This window comes from Antedon mediterranea, chromosome 9 (assembly GCF_964355755.1).
Source record: "Antedon mediterranea chromosome 9, ecAntMedi1.1, whole genome shotgun sequence".
Lineage (NCBI taxonomy): Eukaryota > Metazoa > Echinodermata > Crinoidea > Comatulida > Antedonidae > Antedon > Antedon mediterranea.
Genome location: NC_092678.1, coordinates 15,010,155 through 15,031,297, shown reverse-complemented (window position 1 = coordinate 15,031,297; position 21,143 = coordinate 15,010,155). Strand labels below are relative to the sequence as shown.

The 21,143-nt window shown below is 32.2% G+C and overlaps 1 protein-coding gene and 1 non-coding gene across 2 annotated transcripts; one reads left to right on the top strand and one right to left on the bottom strand.

Moving 5' to 3' along the window:
* Positions 1-1,394: 1,394 nt before the first annotated feature.
* On the bottom strand, positions 1,395-2,459 carry LOC140058218 (uncharacterized). Its single transcript, XM_072103781.1, has 3 exons — positions 2,145-2,459; positions 1,751-1,926; positions 1,395-1,453 (listed from the first exon to the last, which is right to left on the bottom strand). Exons 1-3 carry the CDS (start codon positions 2,336-2,338, stop codon positions 1,395-1,397), a joined length of 429 nt encoding a protein of 142 aa, XP_071959882.1. The 5' UTR covers positions 2,339-2,459.
* A 17,691-nt stretch (positions 2,460-20,150) lies between these two features.
* On the top strand, positions 20,151-20,222 carry Trnae-uuc (transfer RNA glutamic acid (anticodon UUC)). The gene has a single exon. It is a non-coding gene; the product is annotated as a tRNA-Glu (tRNA).
* Positions 20,223-21,143: the final 921 nt, after the last annotated feature.

Sequence of the window (21,143 nt, the reverse complement as noted above, 5' to 3'; positions counted from 1 at the left end):
CAAACAGGCCTACTGTATAGTAGTAGTACAGTAGTACTGTGTACACTCGATCCTAACTAATTGGCACCAGGTCCTTGAGTACTATTAAAGTAACGTGAAAATGGCCGAAAATTTGGTAGATTTTGCAATTGATAATCATGATGAGGATCTATTACAGTACGCTTTAGATAGACAGGTATTTGAAAGAAGAAATTCATCAACTTATCCTATACGCCCATGGCTGATTTCACCATTCAGACAAGGAGCTGCTAACTTAGATCAGCGTCAGCAGGAGTTCAATGCTGCCATGTCTTCTGTACGTGTTTGTGTGGAGTGGGTATTTGGAAAGATACTACAGAACTGGGCTTTTGTGGACTTCAAGAAAGACCTTAAGGTGTTTTTACAACCAGTGGCAAAATACTATATTGTGGCTGGTTTGCTAACCAATTGTCATACTTGTTTGTATGGGTCAGTAACTGGATCATTTTTTGAAGTCGAACCCCCAACACTCGAGGAGTAGGCCTATTTGGGCAATGCTTAATTGAAAACTATAATAGATCCTCAACATAATTATCAATTGCAAATATATGTATTTATTGCACTACTACTACCATAGGTCAAAATTACTTTTCAATTACTATATTTATAAACAGTCTACTATGCTAAATTTCATATTTATGTATTGTCCCTTGAAACACAAAAAAATAAAGGTAAAAATATTCTAAATTTAAAGTGGCCATATCAAAGTAATATTAAAGTTATTACTTTAAGTTGAAAATTCGAGCCAAAAACAACAAGTTTACGTAATAACAGGTAAATTAGTTTGATTACATTTCATCTGGAAAATCGTCGCGAGCGAAAGTAAACAAAGATTTCACACCATGGGTACGCATTATGCATATGCTAATTAGGATTGTTTACAACTCGACATGGTTGAGAAGGTATTTTCACACAGATCATAAGGAAGTTTTATGATTATGCATACAGAGTAGCCAAACAAGCGCGTTTTATTATGGGATATGTTTTGATCGAAAACTTTGACTGGAAGTCAGAGTTATTTTCTTAACAAAAAACGTCTGTATTTCAGTTTAATGATTTTTTTTTTTAAACATTTTTGGTGATAGTTAATAATTATTATGATACTTCAAAATGAGCCACCTTTTTTTCGAAATCTTTAATTTTTAATTTTTTTGGAATTAGTCAAAGGGACAATACATCTTTAATATATAAATAATTAATGTTTATTAGTTGAATAGTGAGAATAAATAAATTATTTATTGGCAAATGCCTTCAAACACTCTATTAGTGCGTCCCTCTCTTCTTTTTCACTCTCTCTTCTGAAAACCGCCTCCTCCCTCTGCAACTGCAGCTCTTGCCTTCTAACCTCCAACTCCCTTTCCTTAAGATCCAGTTCTCTATTCTTTATAGTTATGAAGTGAATTTGTCTTCAGCTTTTTTTTTTCACTGGTTTTATCTGCCATAAAATATAAAAACAAAGTACAGTATAACACCATTATAAATTTTGAAAGTATTAACCCTTTCTGAAGATGTTTTGGAAAAAAGTCTGGGTTTTCAGTTTTATGACATAATTTGTAATGATATATTTTAGAATATAAAATATGGGACCAATCAAATAGAATTTTTTTTTTCACTGAATGAGGTTTTACATATTATTTTGCTAATCCTTGCTGTGTCACCACCCAGGGTAAAATGTTCATGCTTGTTTTCAAAGAGTTAAAGTTTATAATTACTTTAACTTTATATATATTACCTCTATTTACTGGACCCAATGTTTCCAATGCTCTTTTTCTAATTTCTAAACCTGATTCAAACAACACCTCTGATTTAGTATTTTGCTTGATTTGTGGCTTCTGGCTCTCATCCTTCAGGGTAGTTAGTTCTGTTAACAGCTGTTCTCTCTCCGAATATTCTTCAGCACATCCCGATCTGTAAAATTACATTGAATTTCTGGTAATTTAAAAGCAGGTTAATGAAAACTTTATACATACATATTATTTATTTAGCACAGTGGGTGAAAAGTATTATTACCTTTTTTTATGCAGATGTCCTTATTTTGTAGACATTAGAAAAACTTACATACCTCATTTTTACTTTATGTTTCCAAATAGTTATGTTAACTATGAAGAATTCATAAATACACTTACTTTCTTAGTGATTCTAACTGCTGCGACTTAAATATCCTCAAGAGCTTTTCAACCCTCTCTTTAACTGATCTCGTGTTTACCTGCAAGGTGGATGGACGAAACACCTTGAGGGCAACATTGAAATTTGAAGCCACATCGTTCCATTTTTCTCCATTTTCATAAGGGTTTAGTGACAGGACCTCCTTCAGCAGCATTATGTCCGTTGCTGCGCAATACCTTATGGTTTTTTTGCTATAAAGAAATAAAAGTTATTATATGATTTCAACTATTTTCATAATACTAATAGACCATTCAGTGTTTTTAACACTCATTATTAATATTAGGCCTATACAGAAAAGTTCCATAACGAAAATAATCAATAATCGATCGAATAATTGATCATTTTAAATGACGACTTACCTATTTTTTTTCTGACCCAGTCCAAGCTCTTTATTTAACAGCTCCTGTTAATTAAAATTGTAAATATTTTGGTGGAGAATATAATATTTTTACAGCTAATTAGTAATTCGGCCTAGGCTAGGCCTAGTTATAAGTTAGGCCCTAGCTGTTTAATAAATTATACAAGCCATTAGTGACTAGCCTAAGCCTAGTAGTATTAGTAAGTAGGATCGGAGGCCCTGGCACCTACACCGTCTAAACTAGCCTAGGCCTAGGCTAGTTTAGGCCGCCTCCTCCTCTAGCTAGGCGTAGGCTAGCCTAGCCTAGGCATAAACTAAATGTTTTCTGACTAGGCCTAGCCTAGGGCAGGCCTACCTAGGCCTAGGCCTACAGAAAGTTCACAAATATATAATTTAGATTAATGTTGAGATGAGTCTAATTCTTATTTTAATAACTTATATCAGGAAAAGTACATGAAACGTTTTTTTGCTATTGGTCAAAAGTTTAACTCACCATGTCGCGACGTCGTGTATTTCTCGATTTTGCAGAACGAGAACCAGCTCCTGTATCTCGGGTTACGAGCATTAGTTAATTAAAATTTCACATAAACTAATGACGTCATACACAAAAAACCCTTACTTTCTCGGCGGCTCGTTCCCGATCGAGATAGCGAAAGCTCTCTAATGAATAGGCAGTCCCACGTAAACATCTTAGATAGGGCCCTAACGATAATAATATAAAGTAAACAAATTATTCTGTTAAAAATGCAAAAGAACAATCACAAATCAATTGCAAAATATAATTTATAGTAGCCTAACTGATGCACAAACATCATTCTAGCTATTTTAAATAATGCAAAAACGGAAACATGGTTCATTTAATTAAATTTAATTATTAATTTATACATTATTTGATATCTACATAAGGCAAGGCAATGTTAGATAGTTAGAATAAACGTTTTTAATTCAATATTCCCTTAGTAGGCCCTACGGGAACAGTTAAAAAATAATTAAAACAGTCCATTGTACAATATGACTTTTTCAGCATATTAGGCCTACAATCATTTAGCCATTCATGGCCAATATAGTATTTATTAAATAACATTAAATGTGTTATCTGCCTTTTCTAATATCCGTATTAAAAGGCTAATTTAAATTATTTACTAATTTAATGTGATACCGTAGCAATGTGGTCTTATTGTAGGGCATATCACAGGATAATGTGCAGACTACCCTATAGTATACGATAGTATTTAGAGTATAGCCATGTCCCAAAGATATTTGGTGACTCTCTGATTATAATAATTATACTGTAACTATCTAATTTAAAAAGCAAAAACAAAAAATATAAATACTCTAACATCAAAATGTATGAATTGTTTAATAAAAATGTGAACACAGAAATGAAAGTTATTATCCTTAGTAGCATTACCCATTGACAATAGAGGGGAAATTTGATGTTTCTTTTTAATAATCGGGTTATTTATTCTCTAAAAAATTAAATATTTCAAAATACTTAAGACTATAACATTGATTTAGGCCTAATCGTTACCGTACCGTTTCGTGTATGTGTTGTCAGTGCCATAATGTAATGTAATGTTTTGCTAGTGCTCGAGTGAACGTACGAAAGAACAAACATTGAAACGTTGCATTAAATTTTCTGAAATGTATTTATATAATTAGCTTACTAAATAATTTATCAATAACCACAAAAATCAGTTTTTACTGGATAAAATACTGTTCAATATTCTTTAATCTATGCTCAATCTAACTTCGCGGGACTGAAAATTGGCCATCAAATAATGGAATGTTCCAGATATGCAATAAACCAATCAGATCACATGCAATTAGTGACGAATTGCATATTCGCCGTTTATTGAGGCGCGTAAACAGTGTGCGTGATGCGCGTTTTACTCACACGAAGTGACGAATCGATATTCGACGCTTCGTGGGACGAATGATTATAATATCACAATATATTCGCCAAATTATAATTTAAATAATTAATTAATGAAATAAGATACGCAGTTGATATTTGCATCAATTGTTCTTTAGAATAAATACTTTCGAAATATACAAAAAAAAATTTCGCGCCAAAATGACGATTCGCCGGTTCGTGTGACGAGTGACGATATTTACTTCGTTTTAATTTTGCCACCAGAAAACATATACTATTCATCTTAAAGACAAACTACGAAACATTCTTACCACCACAAATCAAGACATTTAACTGAGAACAACGGGAGACTGCAAGAATATTCAACCAGATTCAACTAAGTCGCTGTTAACCAGACGGAAATGATAACATACTTTAGAAGCTTTTACAAAACACTACAATTTACCTGACGACCATGAAATGCAGTAATATTTTCCTATACCAGACATGAGGACGGAAAATAACTGACATAATATTAATCAATAACACAATAAACGTCTATTATTTTAATATTTTTACACAAACAAAACAAAACAAAGATAATGTACAGATGTACGGTATATTAATTATATTAACGTGATTTAAAATGTTTTGACTGCAAAGATTTTCAAACATTCATTTTACAGTGAGCACTAATATTATTTGCGATGACTCTGCAAATGTGTATTTAAAATTGCTGCTTTTAGAATTAATAGACACTTAACCCTTTGAAAACGTGGCCTGTATCCCATACGGGAGTAATTCAATGTCCCAGGACGCAAGGCCTGTATATATACGGGTTACTTGTTGGGGTCACTGACTTTTTTTACATTTGACCTTTGACCTAGGTTCAAAATAAAAAATAAAACCAATTTTTCGGAAGGCCAAACCATTTCAAATAAATAAAACCAACAATTGCAGAAAGTTACAGTCATAAAAATGTATTTTGCATTTTTAGTTGCGTGCAATGTGACTCTACAGTTCACTATATCGGTCGGTCGGTCGGTCGGTCGGTCGGACGCGACTGCAGCTATGTATATGTATATGGCCTTGTTCCTAAACCTATTAAAAATACCTTATTTAGCTTTAGTTATTAATTGGGGTAGAAACCCAGCGTCTTCAAATGGTTAATTTAAAAAAAAGAACACAGCATGCATATATTAACTTTAACTTCCTTCTAACTGTTGTATAACGTACCTATCGGCATTATACATCCAAACCGAAGTATTAGGATATGCCCTTGTCGGTAACTAGGGTTCGGTAGGTAAATTGAACGCTGGTGAGCACCCGATCATCCCGGAATGTAGACTCATAAAGTGAATAGGTTTACTGTACTCTTAAGTTAGGGAAGACAGCAAGTATATTTCCCTATTCACTACAAATATTGTACTTTGATGTATTGACTGATAGAACAAGGAAATGAAGGAACGTTTCACGCGGGTGGTACAATTCGACTTCCATATTTATATGCTATAGATGTTCAATTAATTCATCATATAATAGAACAATATACAATGTTAAACTGTATAAGAGACATGTAATGTACATAACAATTTGGAAACTTTATTTATAGGTTCAAGTTGAGGCCAATTTGATGTTATTAGAATCGGCATTGTCATTTTCGGACGAGTCTTCTGCTGGAGCAAGTGTGTTTTTTCAAAGTGTTGCATGGGTTATAAGGAAGTCTCACTTCATGTTTGTTCGGACTCAGGAACATATATTATTAGTGGAGTTTTTTTTTTATGTCGGTGTCGTTCCGAGTCTTCCGGCCTGGAGTGTCAATATCATTTTGGAAATTATTAATTGGCCGGAGAGTGACAGTAGCGCCGGTTGTGTGACAAATTTGAATTATCACATGCTTCCATCATGTGAGGTGGCGCAATAGATGGCATAAAACCATATATGTTATCCATGGTCCGTGCTTGAGGTTTAGCCCATTTGAGTTTAGTCAAACGTTTTGAATCCCTCCCAAAATAGTCATAGAAAGACTGTTTGGGAATGTAAAGGAGTATGTATCAATACGTGATTATGTGTCTGAATTTTGTTAGTTAAATCGTGCATGTGAGATGACAAACAGTAATATTGTAAATGCTAAAGTTAAAATGAAGAGACTGTTTGATAGAAAAGAAGAGAATAGAGGTTTTAGTTCAGGGAATGACGTGTTGGTTATTTTGCTTCTAATTTTTGTAATTTTCAGCAGCTAAACCATATTCGACGCATATTCGTTACTTCGTGTGAACAATAATCTTACGCAATGACTATAAAATCGCGATATTCGCGCGATTGTGTCGTGTGAATGAATAGGCAGTCCCACATAAACATCTTAGATAGGGCCCTATCGATAATAATATAAAAGTAAACACATTATTCTGTTAAAAATGCAAAAGAAGAATCACAAATACGTTGCAAAATATAATTTATAGTAGCCTAAACTGAAAAGCATAATTTTAGCAATAATTAATTCCAAAAAGTAAACTTGGTTTATTTAATGAATTTATTTATTAATTTATACATGATTTGATCTCTACATAAGTCAAGGCACTTTTAATTGTTAGAATACATGTTTTTAATTAAATTTTCCCCTTAGTTGGGAAACAGTTTAAACACGGCTTTTCAGGGCTAATTTAAATTATTTACTAATTAAATGACATTCAGGTTTTAGTGTAGGGCCTATCACAGTATAATTTGCAGACTACCCTAAACAGTATAGTATTTAGTATAGCCAGATATTTATTGACGAACTGATTAAATGCCGTAACAATCGAATTTAAAAAGCAAGAACAAAATATAAAAATAGTCTAACATCAAAATTTATGAATTGTTTAATACAAGTGTAGGCCTATACAGATATGAAAGTTATTATGATCATTATCCATTATCAATAGAGGTGAAATTTGATGTTTTTTTTAATAATCTCCTTAATTATTCTCTAAAAAGTTCAATAATTCAAAATACTTTTTCAATAAAGTGAATATAAAAACATATATTCTAACAATTTTGACACCATAATTAAGTATCTGTGACTAGCGGTTTTCAAGATACAGAGTACGTTATCAAAAATGGCGGCCATTTTTAATTATGCAAATTAGGCTACTTCCCGTTTTTGAAAAATGTCCTAACGTTGATAAATATGTTCAGTAGGGTCTAAAGAACACATTTCATCAAAAAAACCTTTTCTTGCAATTTGTGTGAGAAAAGGGTCATTTTTTAGCTAAATCCCATGGACTATATATGGGGCGGGCGGTATGTAAATATGGATTTCGAATCAACCAATGATCATTTTGTTTCAAAATGAAAGAGATCGAGTACGTAGTAGGCCTACCAGTGCTTAATGTACGATCGAGACTGTTGAAATATAAAATAGTAATGCCAAGTTGTTTTGTTTATTAATTGTTTAGTCCTTGGCCTAGGCCTCTTTCGTAGGTCCTACTCAACTCGCACGTATGACCTGCCAAATAAAACGCCAATGAAGTAGGCCTACATACCACCGGCACACAACAGGGCTACACCACTACACAGAACAGGACAGGGTCTGGGTGGGATTAAATCAAAATTATCTCCGCGTAATAAATGATCCATTCAATGTTTGATTTGCGGAGAAGCTAGCCTATCATATATCAAGACGAGTTTTCATGTTTCAAAGATCCCATCAAATATTTACCAGACTACTAGGCATATAAAATAATTTCTAGCCTTCAGAACTTTCATAAATGTACCCAAGTACACATTGTCTAAACGTAACATAGCGCATGCGCATCATCTTAGTTGTTGAGTTTTTGAAATTCTGAAATATGAATATTTAAACCGTGTACGAGAGAGTAGCCAATCGCATGCAGCTGAAACTAGTCAACCGGATAATCGTATGCACCAAGAATTATTGGTGTCAAACCACGTGACTTGTGCGTGTTTCCCCAGACGGAGTATCCAAAATCAAGTAGTATACGTATGAAACGCCATATGTGCCAAAATATTTATCTTTTAACTAATATTAAGACAAAACTCCGTCTGGAACCCAGACTAGTGTATTGTCAGTGCCCTAATGAAACTCAATGTACATGATTGTGCTTGGGAGAACGTATGAAAAAACAAACATTGAACCGTGGCATTAAATTGCCTGAAATGTATTTATATAATTTATCAAATACCACATAAATGTTTTTACTGGGTAAAATACTGTTCAATATTCTGTAAACTATGCTCACTCTAACTTCGCGCGATTGAACATTATCAATCAAATAATAGAATGTTCCAGGTACACCATAAACCTATAAGATCACTTGCAATTAGTGACAAATCGCATATTCGTCGTTTATTGAGCCGCGTAAACAGTGTGCGCGATGCGCTTTTTACTCCCACGAAGATGACGAATCAATATTCGACGATTCGCCAAATTATAATTAAAATAATTAATTAATAAGTAAGATACGCAGTTGATATTTAGATCAATTGTTCTATAGAATAAATACTTTAGAAATATACAAAAAAAAAAAAAAAAAAAAAAAAATTCGCGCCAAAATGATGATTCGCTGGTGCGTGTGACGAGTGACGATATGATTAAAAATGATATAGAGCCTAGTTGCAGTGCTTGGAATTCTCCATGTGTATTCATATAACTTCAAACGCAAAATAAATCTTAGCTATATCTTGTTTGCACTGATTATTATCGGAAGGTTAATGTCTACTACAGATTCATATCTCAAATATAGAGGAGGATAGAGAACGTTAATGATCGTGTGGCTAGTGCTTTGTTTGACAGTAAGTTTGACCTACTGAATAGTTTACTGGCTGATTACTTAAACATAAAGAAGGGTCAGCAATCGTTTATTATGATGTCATAATTGTTTTTACAAACACATGTCGTTCATTGTATGTTACCTTATTTTGTAACGTTACTGATGCTCCATTTCGTACGAGACAAGCCACTATTTCTGTTTTAGGGTTGGCACATCGTAAATACGTATCTAGTGAAGTGTCTCCATACTAGAAAGAAATCATAATCAAGAAGTTTATAAATATCAATTCCATCTCGCTTGTTAAATATACCATGCCGTACTGACCAACGTCAACGCAACTAACAATCAGTCGACTTGAAAACCGGTACGCTTGACGTCGTGGTAAGTACTGTTTTATTTCGTACTTATCTAACGTATTTGATTGAATAAAAAAAGAAAATGTACGCCTTTATAAAATAGGACCCAAATAAAATTATTCCAAGAGTTGATTTTATTATTTAAACCAACTTAAACAAACTAGACAGATAACTTGAAGTGATACTATAATTGTAATACAATGTGTGAATTAATATTAATTGACTTTATGCAATGTAATATTGTTATGGTATGTCTTCACTTCTTTCTTCATTCAATAATTGCTTCTAAAATTTGCAATAAATAAATCAAAATAATTAATAATAATTATAAATTACAAATAATAAATGAAATAGAGATGTTTGCTTGAACCGATAATATTTTATTAATACTGGCGTAATAGACCTCCTAAAATTGTATGTTACCTCATTTTGTGACGTTCCTGATGCGCCGTGTTGTATGAGACAATTCACTATTTCTGTTGTAGGATTGGCACGTATTAAATACACATGTAGTGGAGTGTATCCAAGCTAGAAAGAAATCATAATCATTATAGTAGTAAATATAAATTCCAGCTGTAATGTAATCAAATTTTGCTCATGCCACATTGATAATGGTTATACATTCTACATTGTCATGACAAAATCTTCTGTGTGTACAAAACAATAAAAACCAGCTACATTCATTTTTACTTTATTTACAACACATCTGGCTTTTTACATAGCATGCCGTACAGACCAACGTCAACGCAACAGTCTAGTTGTCTACGCCTTTATAAAATAGGACCCAAATAAAATTATTTCAAGAGTTAATTATTATATTATATAAACCAACTTAAACAGACTAGACAGATAAATTAAAGTGCTACTATAAGTGTAATACAATGTGTGAATTAATATTAATTGACTTTATCCAATGTAATATTGTTTCTAAAAATACATGTCGGTTATGGCATGTCTTCATTTCTTGTTTCATTCAATAACTGCTTCTAAAATTCGCAATAAATATATCAAAATAATTAATATTAGTTATAAATTACATATTATAAATGAAATAGGGATGTTTGCTGGAACAGATACTGTTTTCATAATAATGACATAAATACCACTATGATTGTGTATACATTACTACATGTTGTGATGTTACTGATGCGCCATACTATGTGAGACAAGTCACTATTGCTGTTAGAATATCGCAAATACCTATGTAGAGTAGTGTCTCCATACTAGAAAGATGCCATATTCATGTAATTTATTCATATTTTTTTGTTATGTTAAATTAAGACCCAATGAAATTAGTTCAAGAATAAAAATTATATTCTAACCAGCTTAAAAAAAATACAGATACATTGAAGAACTACTATAATTGTAATACAAATGTGTGAATGACAATCCATTATATGACGTCATAATTGCGAGACGCACTTAAAACAATGTAATAATTTTTTTTACAAACGCATATCGATCATGGCATGTCTGCATAATATAGTTTTTAATTAATTAATTTTTATTTAATAACTGTTTTGAATTTGCAATACCTACTTCTAAATAATTCATATAATTATAAAAGGGGCGTCATAAATGGAATAGAGATGTTTGCTGGAATCGATAATGTTTTATTAATACTGGCATAATAGACCCCCTAAAATAGTATGTTACCTCATTTTGTGACGTTACTGGTGCGCCGTGTTGTGTGAGACAATCCACTATTTCTGTTGTAGGATTGGCACATAGTAAATACAAATGTAGTGGAGTGTATCCAGACTATAAAGAAATCATAACCATGTAGTAGTAAATATTAATTCCAGCTGTAATGTAATCATATATTTCGGTCATGCCACATTCATAATGGTTGTAAATTCTACATTGTTATGACAAAATCTTCTGAGTGTACAAAACAATAAAAAAACAGCTAAATTCATTTGTACATTATTTATCACACATAACTTGTTACATAGCATACCGTACTGACCAATGTCAACGCAACAGTCTACTTGTCTACGCCTTTATAAAATAGGACCCAAATAAAATTATTTCAAGAGTTGATTATTATTATATAAACCAACCAACAACCAAACGAGACAGATAAATTAGTGCTACTATAATTGTAATACAATGTGTGAATGACAATCGATTATATGATGTCATAATTTACTTCATACAATGTAATGTTGTTTCTAAAAATACATGTCGGTTATGGCATGTCTTCATTTCTTGTTTCATTCGAATAAATGACGAACTGATTAAATGCCGTAACAATCGAATTTAAAAATCAAGAACAAAATATAAAAATACTCTTAATATATCATTTATTCTCTAAAAATTTAAATAATTCAAAATAATTTATATAGTGTAAGACTCTAACATTGTTACTCTAACAACGTTACAGTACCGTTCTCTGTGTGTTGTCAGTGTCATAATGTAATCCAATGTACATGCTTGTGCGCTAGAGAACGTACGAAATAACAAAGATCAAACCGTGACATTAAATTGCCTGACATGTATTTATATAATTAGCTTACTAAATCATTTATCAATAACAACATTTTTTTAATGGATAAAATACTGTTCAATATTCTATAAGCTATGTTCACTCTAACATCGCGCGACTGAACATTTGCCATCAAATAATGGAATGTTCCAGATACACAATAAACCAATAAGATCATTTTCAATTATTGACGAATTGCATATTCGCCGTTTGGAGACGCGTAAACAGTGTGCGAGATGCGAGTTTTCCTCCAACAAAGTGACGAATAGATATTCGACGGTTTGTGTGATGAATACTTATAATTCTCATCACGATGCTACCAAAATCGCTCATAAATTAAGTACTGTCCTAGCTAAGTGCTAGGACTGGTTAACTGAAAACAAATTATCTTTACATGATGGCAAAACCGAAAGTATTATCTTTGGTAGCAGAGCGAAGCTTAACAAAGTTAAAGAGTTTCCTGTAGAATTAATGGGCCGTAGAATCAAAAGTACTAAGCAAGTTAAATATTTGGGTATTGATTTAGACCAATATGCAACTAGTGTTATCAATAAAGTTAAGTCAAGGTTGAAGTTTTTACATAGGCAAAGTTCGTGCTTGAATAAAAAATGTCGTAAACTATTAAGCACTGCTTTAATACAATGTACATTAGACTATTCTGCCTCGGCATGGTACGGCGGTGTCAATAAGAATCTTAAACATAAATTACAAACTGCCCAGAACAAGATGGCACGTTTCATTTTAAATGTTGGTCCGAGGTCTCACATAGGTGCCAAAGAGCTTTTCGATCTTGGGTTTCTTAATGTCAGCCTCAGAAATAAGTTTTTAAGATTAAATTATGTTCACAAAATTCGTTATAACTTTAATACGCCTTCTTTCCTTAAGGATAACTTGTTGTTAATTTCTGATCATCATAACCATTTTACCAGGGGTACAACATTTAATTTTGTCACTCCTAAGGCTACTGGCGTTAATGATACGACTTTTTATTTCTTAGGTATCCGTGACTGGAACAGGCTCCCCAATTCACTCAAATCAATACAAAATAATGCAACCTTCAAAATAAAACTTAAATAATATTTTAGTAATGAACAGCTTGGAATTTCAGTTTAATTAAGTTATTTTTAATATTGTTTTTTTGATGTTATCTTGTCTTGTATGTATTTTCTTGTTTTTTTCATTTTTACTGAGTCATACTTAATGATAATTTTACTAGGCCCAACCACTCACTTTTCAGTCATTACGGATTGGACCCCATTGGAAATAAGTTTACTTTTTTGTCGACTTAATGGGTTATCCAGGTATTCTTTTTATACATTGTATATTTTAACTTTTATGTATGAATATCGAATAAAATCAATCAATCAATCAATATTCGCAAAATTATAATTAAAATAATGAATTAATGAAATAAGATACGCAGTTGATATTCGCATCAATTTTTCTTTAAGAATAAATACTTTCAAACTATACACCAACAAACTTTCGTGCCAAAATGACGATTCGCCGGTTCGTGTGACGAGTGACGGTATGATTAGAAATGATATTGCACTGATTATCGGAAGGTTAATGTCATATCTACTACAGATTCATATCTCATACTGAGGATAGAGAACTATAGGCCTAATAATCGTGTGGCTAGTGCTAAGTTTGACAGTAAGTTTGACCTCCTGAAGGGTTACTGACTGATTACTTTAACATGACGTGTGAAAGAAGGGTCAGCAATCCATTATTATGATGTCATAATTGTTTTTTTCAAACACATGTCGTTCATGACATTTTTCATTCATTCATTAACTGCTTTTAAAATTCGCACTAAATAATTATAAATAATACTAAATTTGAATGAGACGTCATAAATGGAATAGAGATGTTTGCTGTAACCGATAATGATTTATTAATACTGGCATAATATTACCTATTACTGTATGTTACCTTATTTTGTGATGTTACTTGTGCGCCATTTCGTATGAGACAAACCACTATTTCTGTTGTAGGGTTGTCATATCGTAAATACGCATGTAGTGGAGTTTCTCCAGTCTAGAAAGAAATAATAATCATATAGTTTATAAATATAAATTCCAGCTGTAAAGCAATAATATTTTTCGGTCATGTCACATTGATATAATGGTTGTAAATTCTACATTGTTATGACAAAAGTGTAAAAAACATTACAAATCAGCTACATTCATTCGTACTTTATTTACAACACATCTGGCGTGTTACATACAACATGCCGTACTGACCAACGTCAACCCAACTAACAATCAATCTACTTGAAAACCGGTACGCTTGCAAAACGTCATAGTAAGTACTTTTTTATTTCGTACTTATCTATCGTACTTGATTGAATAGAAAAAGAAAATTTACGCCTTTATAAAATAGGACCCAAACAAATTTATTTCAAGAGTTGATTATTATATTATATAAACCAACTTAAACAAACTAGACAGATAAATTAAAGTGCTACTATAATTGTAATACAATGTGTGAATTAATATTAATTGACTTTATGCAATGTATAATTGTTTCAGAAATACATGTCTCCATTTACTGTTTCATTCGATAACTGCTTCTAAAATTCGCAATGAATAATTCTAATTAATTAATTTTAATTATAAATGACAAAATATAAATGAAATAGAGATGTTTGCTGGATCAGATGGGCCTACTGTTTTCATAATAACAATCAGTATGATTGTGTGTACATTACCATATTATCTTGTGACGTTACTGATGCGCCGTGTTGTATGAGATAATCCACAATTTCTGTTGTAGGGTTGGCACATAGTAAATACGTATGTAGTGGAGTGTATCCATACTAGAAAGAAATAATAATCATGTAGTTTATAAATATCAATTCCAGCTGTAATGCAAACATGTTTTTATTCATGGCACATTGACAATTGTTGTAAATTCAACACTTTTATGATATGACTAAAATCAGCTAAAATTATACTACGTTCAATAACATGCTAATCTTACAAATCATGAAAAACAAAAGCACAGACAAACAGTTATTGTACAACACTGAAGTAAATAATTGTTATAACTATAATGATAAGCGAAAAAAGTGAATACATAGTTGTTGTAGTCGACTGTCAAAGAAATGTGAGTCTACTGTAGTCACCATTATTAATTATCTGTATAATTATTTCGAAAAAGTCTTACAGATTGGATGTTATTAACTCAATTATGCTCTTGAAGTTTTTTATTCACATACACAAAATGGGCTCTTGACTTTAAACTGTCATTCTGACCGTCTACCTATTCGACCAACCCTCTACAGTAACTGTACACACCGATCTCAAAATTTAAAACAAACATTGACAGTAGGCCTAAGTACTGATTAATATCGTCACTAAGTTTATTTAATTTGCAGCATTTGTCAATGAAGCGTGTGTTATTGATCCAGGGTATTATACAGTAATCATTACAATTGAATATAGGCATAATGAATACAGTTTTACAATTTACATACATGTAATGGTCTAATTGACTAACTAATTGAATGAAAATAATTTGTTATTAGTTGGGAGTCCTATCATTATTTTGTCTTACCTCATCTTTGGTTTTCAAAATATCTGGCTCTCTTTTACATATTTCTTTAATTTGTTGCAAGTCATTAACCTCGAATGCATTTTGAAATCTGTAACTGAAAAGGTATAGGATATAACATGAATTACATCAATACATTAACAAAACAATGATATAGTTGTTTATAGTCTCGTTATAAAAAGTTATTGATCTGCGTAGGCCTATAGTGTTGTTCTTTAACTTTATAACTCACCTCATCTTGATTATTATACTGAGTCTTCATTTAGGTTTTTTTAGGTGGTTTCGTTTGATTTCTTTCTGTGAAGATAATATAATAATATAATTAATGACTTTTGATGAAACAATAATATATACTTTATATGTTGATATAAAATTTATAATTCACATTTAATGTGAATTATAAAATTATCCTTTAAAAATGTAATGCAATACTAACAATATGCAACATTTAAGGAAAATAAGGAAGCCCAGCTGCATAAATGTGACTAATACATGTGTGACTATTACTCATAATGAGATTCTGTACATTTAAAAAATGTACTATTTGACTTTTGTCATTTACCCATATGGGTAGTGTTTTACAGATCATTCAATCATACAATGATAGAACTGTTAAGTACAATAATTAATAAAACTAGGTTTGTCAGGAATACCTTATTATAATACATTATTCACTTTTGTGAATTTTACAATTAAAATGTTGTTTCTCCTAAAATACTCGTTTAACTTGTTGTAGAAAATAAATGTATTACAAAAACCTTTGAGGACTCTCAGAATTCTTTTTATTTTAATAGATAAAACTGTATAATTATTATAATAGGCCTAAACATTTAAAAACTCGAATAGTCTGATAAATGCATTTACATTTACTTTAAATTCATAATTTCGTCCAAGCAGAATACTACGAAAGATATCTCACCCATGAGGAAGCAATGTAGTCCTGAATAGCCTGTATTATATTTTGGCTAACATTGGCCAGTACAACGTACATTAATATAGAAACAAGATATTCCACTCCAACATAAATACGTTGCTTTCAATCAATGTATATTTTATACATACTTGCGTTATGATAGTTTTAAAATAATCAGTTTAAACAGTATGAGGATTGGATTTTGATTGAATTTACCGTTTATTTTTTTCTTTTTAAGTGACACACTACGAAAGTAATTAACTTGATTAAAACTGCAAAATTACCTATTACCTTTCATGTTTTAGGGGTAAAATACATCTTTAAGTGAACAGACCCATTGCTAGTCTACACATACCGAACGACAGTTTTGTATAATGTACGGTATACTAAATAGTACGGACATGGCAATAATCTAATGAGTTGAATATATAATATAAACCTTCCTAATGATTCGGTCGTGTGTGATCCGATGTGGCCTACGTTATAGTTGTGTTACATTGGTACTAGTAAGTTGCTACTTTTAAACAGACGGTCCAATTCATCAGTAGATTGATTCGATTATAGAGATAGAGAGGTAATAACCATAGTATTTCCAAAATGTTTCCTATCTTTTCGTGTTTGTGGCTGGCGTATATATCGAAAACAAAAACTAATATAGATTTTGATCTATTTTTAAAATGTTTGTATTTAATCAAGAATGATTATGATCATAATAATAAACACATATTTGTCAGATGTTTTTCCCTACTCGGACGTAATTGTACTATGTACATTGAGAAAACATTCGCAACTAATTACACAATAACAATCCTGCTTAGGCTCGAATCTCACCCCTTGCCAGCTTGGTGATCAAGAGGTATGAATGCCATGGTAGAGATCTTGAGGTCGTGGGTTAAATACACTTTGACCAATTGTTGTTGTACGTTTTCTCAATGTACCTATAGTACAAATTAGGGCAAAACTCCCTGACGCAAAGCTACTCCACAGTAGTTAGCAATCAAATTCCGGTTGGTTCAGTACCCGCTGCACTATTAATTTTGTTACGTGTTTTTTCTCAGTCTGTTTTTACGCCTTCAAATAATACGTAGCTGTACTTGGTTTACATTTTCGCACATTCTTTATATCGAACCAACAGTGTAAAACACCAATAACAGGTTGAAAATAAAAATTAAACTATAAAATATGAGCAAATATAAATATATACAAATAAACAAGAAAATTTAAATAATTTCATTAATAATACATTTAAATTGAGAAAAATTACAGTTAAACATTTTACCGCCGCTTTAATAAATAAACAAATTAAGAGAATGCAAACAATATAAGGAACTACAGTAACAAACCAGAAGATATAGTTAGTAAACAAGAAACGCACTTTAGCCAAAAGCAAATTAATGATTACATTAAAAAAAGTGAATACTATATCCGAGAAAGAGAAATGTTAAAAGTTAAAATGTGTTATTCTGGTCCTCAAGCTTAACTGGAAACTAAAGGAAATCGGATTAGGCCCTCCGCGGACACACGGCTTTTCTTTTCGATTAGTGCACCAAATTCTTTAACGTGCACTCTTAAGTATACGGGACAAACGGCTTTACATCTCATCTGAAGAATTAGTCAATGTAAGTAAAGCATCTTGGCAATCAGTATGCTACCGATAACCTCGAACCCATGGCTATCACATGCTAGTCCGATATTATCATTACACCATGACTCTTTGGTGTATATGCAGCACCCGCCGCTATTTCTAGGCGGTCTCCCATCCAGAACACAACCGGACCCAACGTCGCTTAACTTCGGTGATCTGACGAGAACTGGTGTTTCAACGCAGTGTGTCCGTATATATAACGCAGTATGGCCGTGTATAAAGAACTGTGTGAAGAAAACATCACTACTGAGGAATGTAAAGCAGCCCTCTGTAACATGAATAAAAACACCTTGTTCTGATGAGCTGGGTGCAGAATTTTAAACGTTAGGAGTATATGTAGAATAGGATCGCAAAGCATGTAAAGTAAACAACTGGAATGAAACTTGATAAATATTTTAAAATTATGGAGTTCTAAAAATGTATATAGCTGTATTTAAATTACTTGTACTAGCAAAACTAACGTATACTGTATTATTTATGTACCAAAATATGTTTCAAAAATAATTAGCACATTCACTTAAGAATTTCTATGACACAAAAATCATAAAAAAACTAAAAGGAAAACCCAAATTGGAAACTTAAATGAAGGTGTGATTATGATGCCTGATTTAGTGTTCCATACAGAAGCACTTAATATTTCATGGTGATTAAGTAAAATGGAAAATTCCAACATTCTTTATTCATAAAATATGTCCAGAGAAAATCCATTTTAAGATTACAGATGAAAATCGTATTATACATGCTATACCTTTATTTTATGCAAATATGTTAAAAAAATAAGGCATCTGTAAAATATAAAGATTGTTGTAAACAAATTGCTGACACCTATATGATGGTATAGACTTGCCTCAAGTCTGTATTCATTGTCTTTTTTTAATTTATTTGTTTTTATTTCAATTTTTGTCTGAACATACAGACTTGTGAAACGCGTATAAAAAATCGATTTGCAGACCGCAAACATCCGATAAGAATGACGTAGGCTATCATACCGCATTTGGCTAAATGGAGCGGGAGGTATGTAAATATGGATTTCGAATCAACCAATGATTATTTTGTTTAAAATCGAAAAAGATCGAGTAAGTACAGTAGTACTAATAAATGCTGAATGTACGATCGAGACTGAAATAACACCTATTAGAATATAAAATCGCGTTGCCAAGTGTTTTTTTTATTATTAATTGTCTCGTCCTAGCCTAGGCCTCCTTCGTAGGCTTACTTGTACGTATGACTTGTCAAATAAAACGCCAATAAGATAGATACCACCGCCGGCACACAGAGCTACACCACACAGGACAGGGTTTTGGATGGGAATTAAATCAAACCACATAATAAATGATTCATTCAATGTTTCATTTGCGGAGAACCTAGCCTATCATATCAAGACGATTTTTTTGAAAAACAATTCCATCAAATGTTTACCAGACTACTAGGCATATAAAATCATGTCTAGCCTTAAGAAACTGTCATCATCACATCATCATCACTTGGCTTCGCGATAATGTACACAAACATGTACACAATGATGTTGTAAACGAGAATAGGTTCTTAACATCAAAAGAAATATTAGGAAATTTAACACCTATATAAAACTGGTAGAACGAATACATGTACTTATTAAAAGCATGACTAACCAAACAAATGGAAACGATTTCATCTTTAGTTGAATAAAATAGACTAGATAAATCTCTATTCTTGCATCTATTACACACATGTATAAGAATAGAGTTGAAATCATCATTTTTAAGAATTATAACAAATTAGCATGTCCTACCAATTATACATCTCTAGATTATGCAAATGTGGTTCACTTCTTCACAATGTTCATTTGATGTCCGGTCTTTTCCGGTTTCCGATTGACTGAAACTATACAAGATTAAAAAGTATGAGTACATTCAAATACATGCATGAGGGAGTGAGTATATATATATATGCGTACAACTGAGGACTAGTGCTGTTCCGCCGTACCACGCCGAGAATGTTAAAGAGTCGCTATCCAATCGAGTTTGAACAATACCATGAAAGCCCCAGTGGTCTAATGGTTAGGACATCTGCATTTCAAGCAGGCGGTCCGAGTTCGAGTCTCGGTTGGGGCGACTTTTTCTCATTCTCACAGATTTCCTCATCTTTATCGTTTCAAATTAAATAATTAAATTTCAGTATATCACCGGGCGGTTTAGAATTAATGTTCTTTGCCTATTGTGTGTATTGTGTATATATATATATATATATATATATATATATATATATATTTATCGATTTGATTTAGCTTTTCGCTTTTTATTTTTGTATCTCCATTGAGATCCAGCCACTGATACCCACAGCATTGTCATTTTTTCAGTAATTTGCCTTTGGATTTATATATATATACATATATATATAAATCCAAAGGCAAAATACTGAAAAAATGACAATGCTGTGGGTATCAGTGGCTGGATCTCAATGGAGATACAAAAATAAAAAGCGAAAAGCTAAATCAAAACGATAAAGTAAACAGCCAGGAAAGTTAGCAGAGCTTTCGGGCAACACTAGCCCTTCATTAGTGCAAGTGAAGGAATTTGGATAACGTCATAGTATAAAGCTGGCAAGTGCTGCCTGGGTGGACAGGAATAAAAGAAATATAACAAAGGGAGCCAGGGTGGAGTCTGAATAAGAGTGAAAAACAAAGAAGGTAGCATATATATATATAAACACATCAGGCAATGAACATTAATTCTAAACCGCCCGGTGATATACTGAAATTTAATTAATTAATTTGACACGATAAAGATGAGGAAATCTTTGAGAATGAGAAAAAGTCGCCCCAACCGAGACTCGAACTCGGACCGCCTGCTTGATATGCAGATATCCTAACCATTAGACCACTGGGGCTTTCATGGTATTGTTCAAACTCGATTGGATAGCGACTCTTTAACACTCTCGGCGTGGTACGGTGGAACAGCACTAGTCCTCAGTTGTACGCCCGTGCACCAGAGATCAAATTGATACGCCCTCATCTTTCAGTATTATTATTCACG

Bases quoted from the DNA above. Each gene is read 5' to 3' on its own strand.
- LOC140058218 (XM_072103781.1), bottom strand. From the start codon at position 2,338: ATGCTGCTGAAGGAGGTCCTGTCACTAAACCCTTATGAAAATGGAGAA. The intron at 1,927-2,144 runs GTAAGTGTATTT...GTAATTTTACAG, and splicing joins CAGTTAGAATCACTAAGAAA to ATCGGGATGTGCTGAAGAAT. The intron at 1,454-1,750 runs GTAATATATATA...ATTTTATGGCAG, and splicing joins ATTGGGTCCAGTAAATAGAG to ATAAAACCAGTGAAAAAAAA.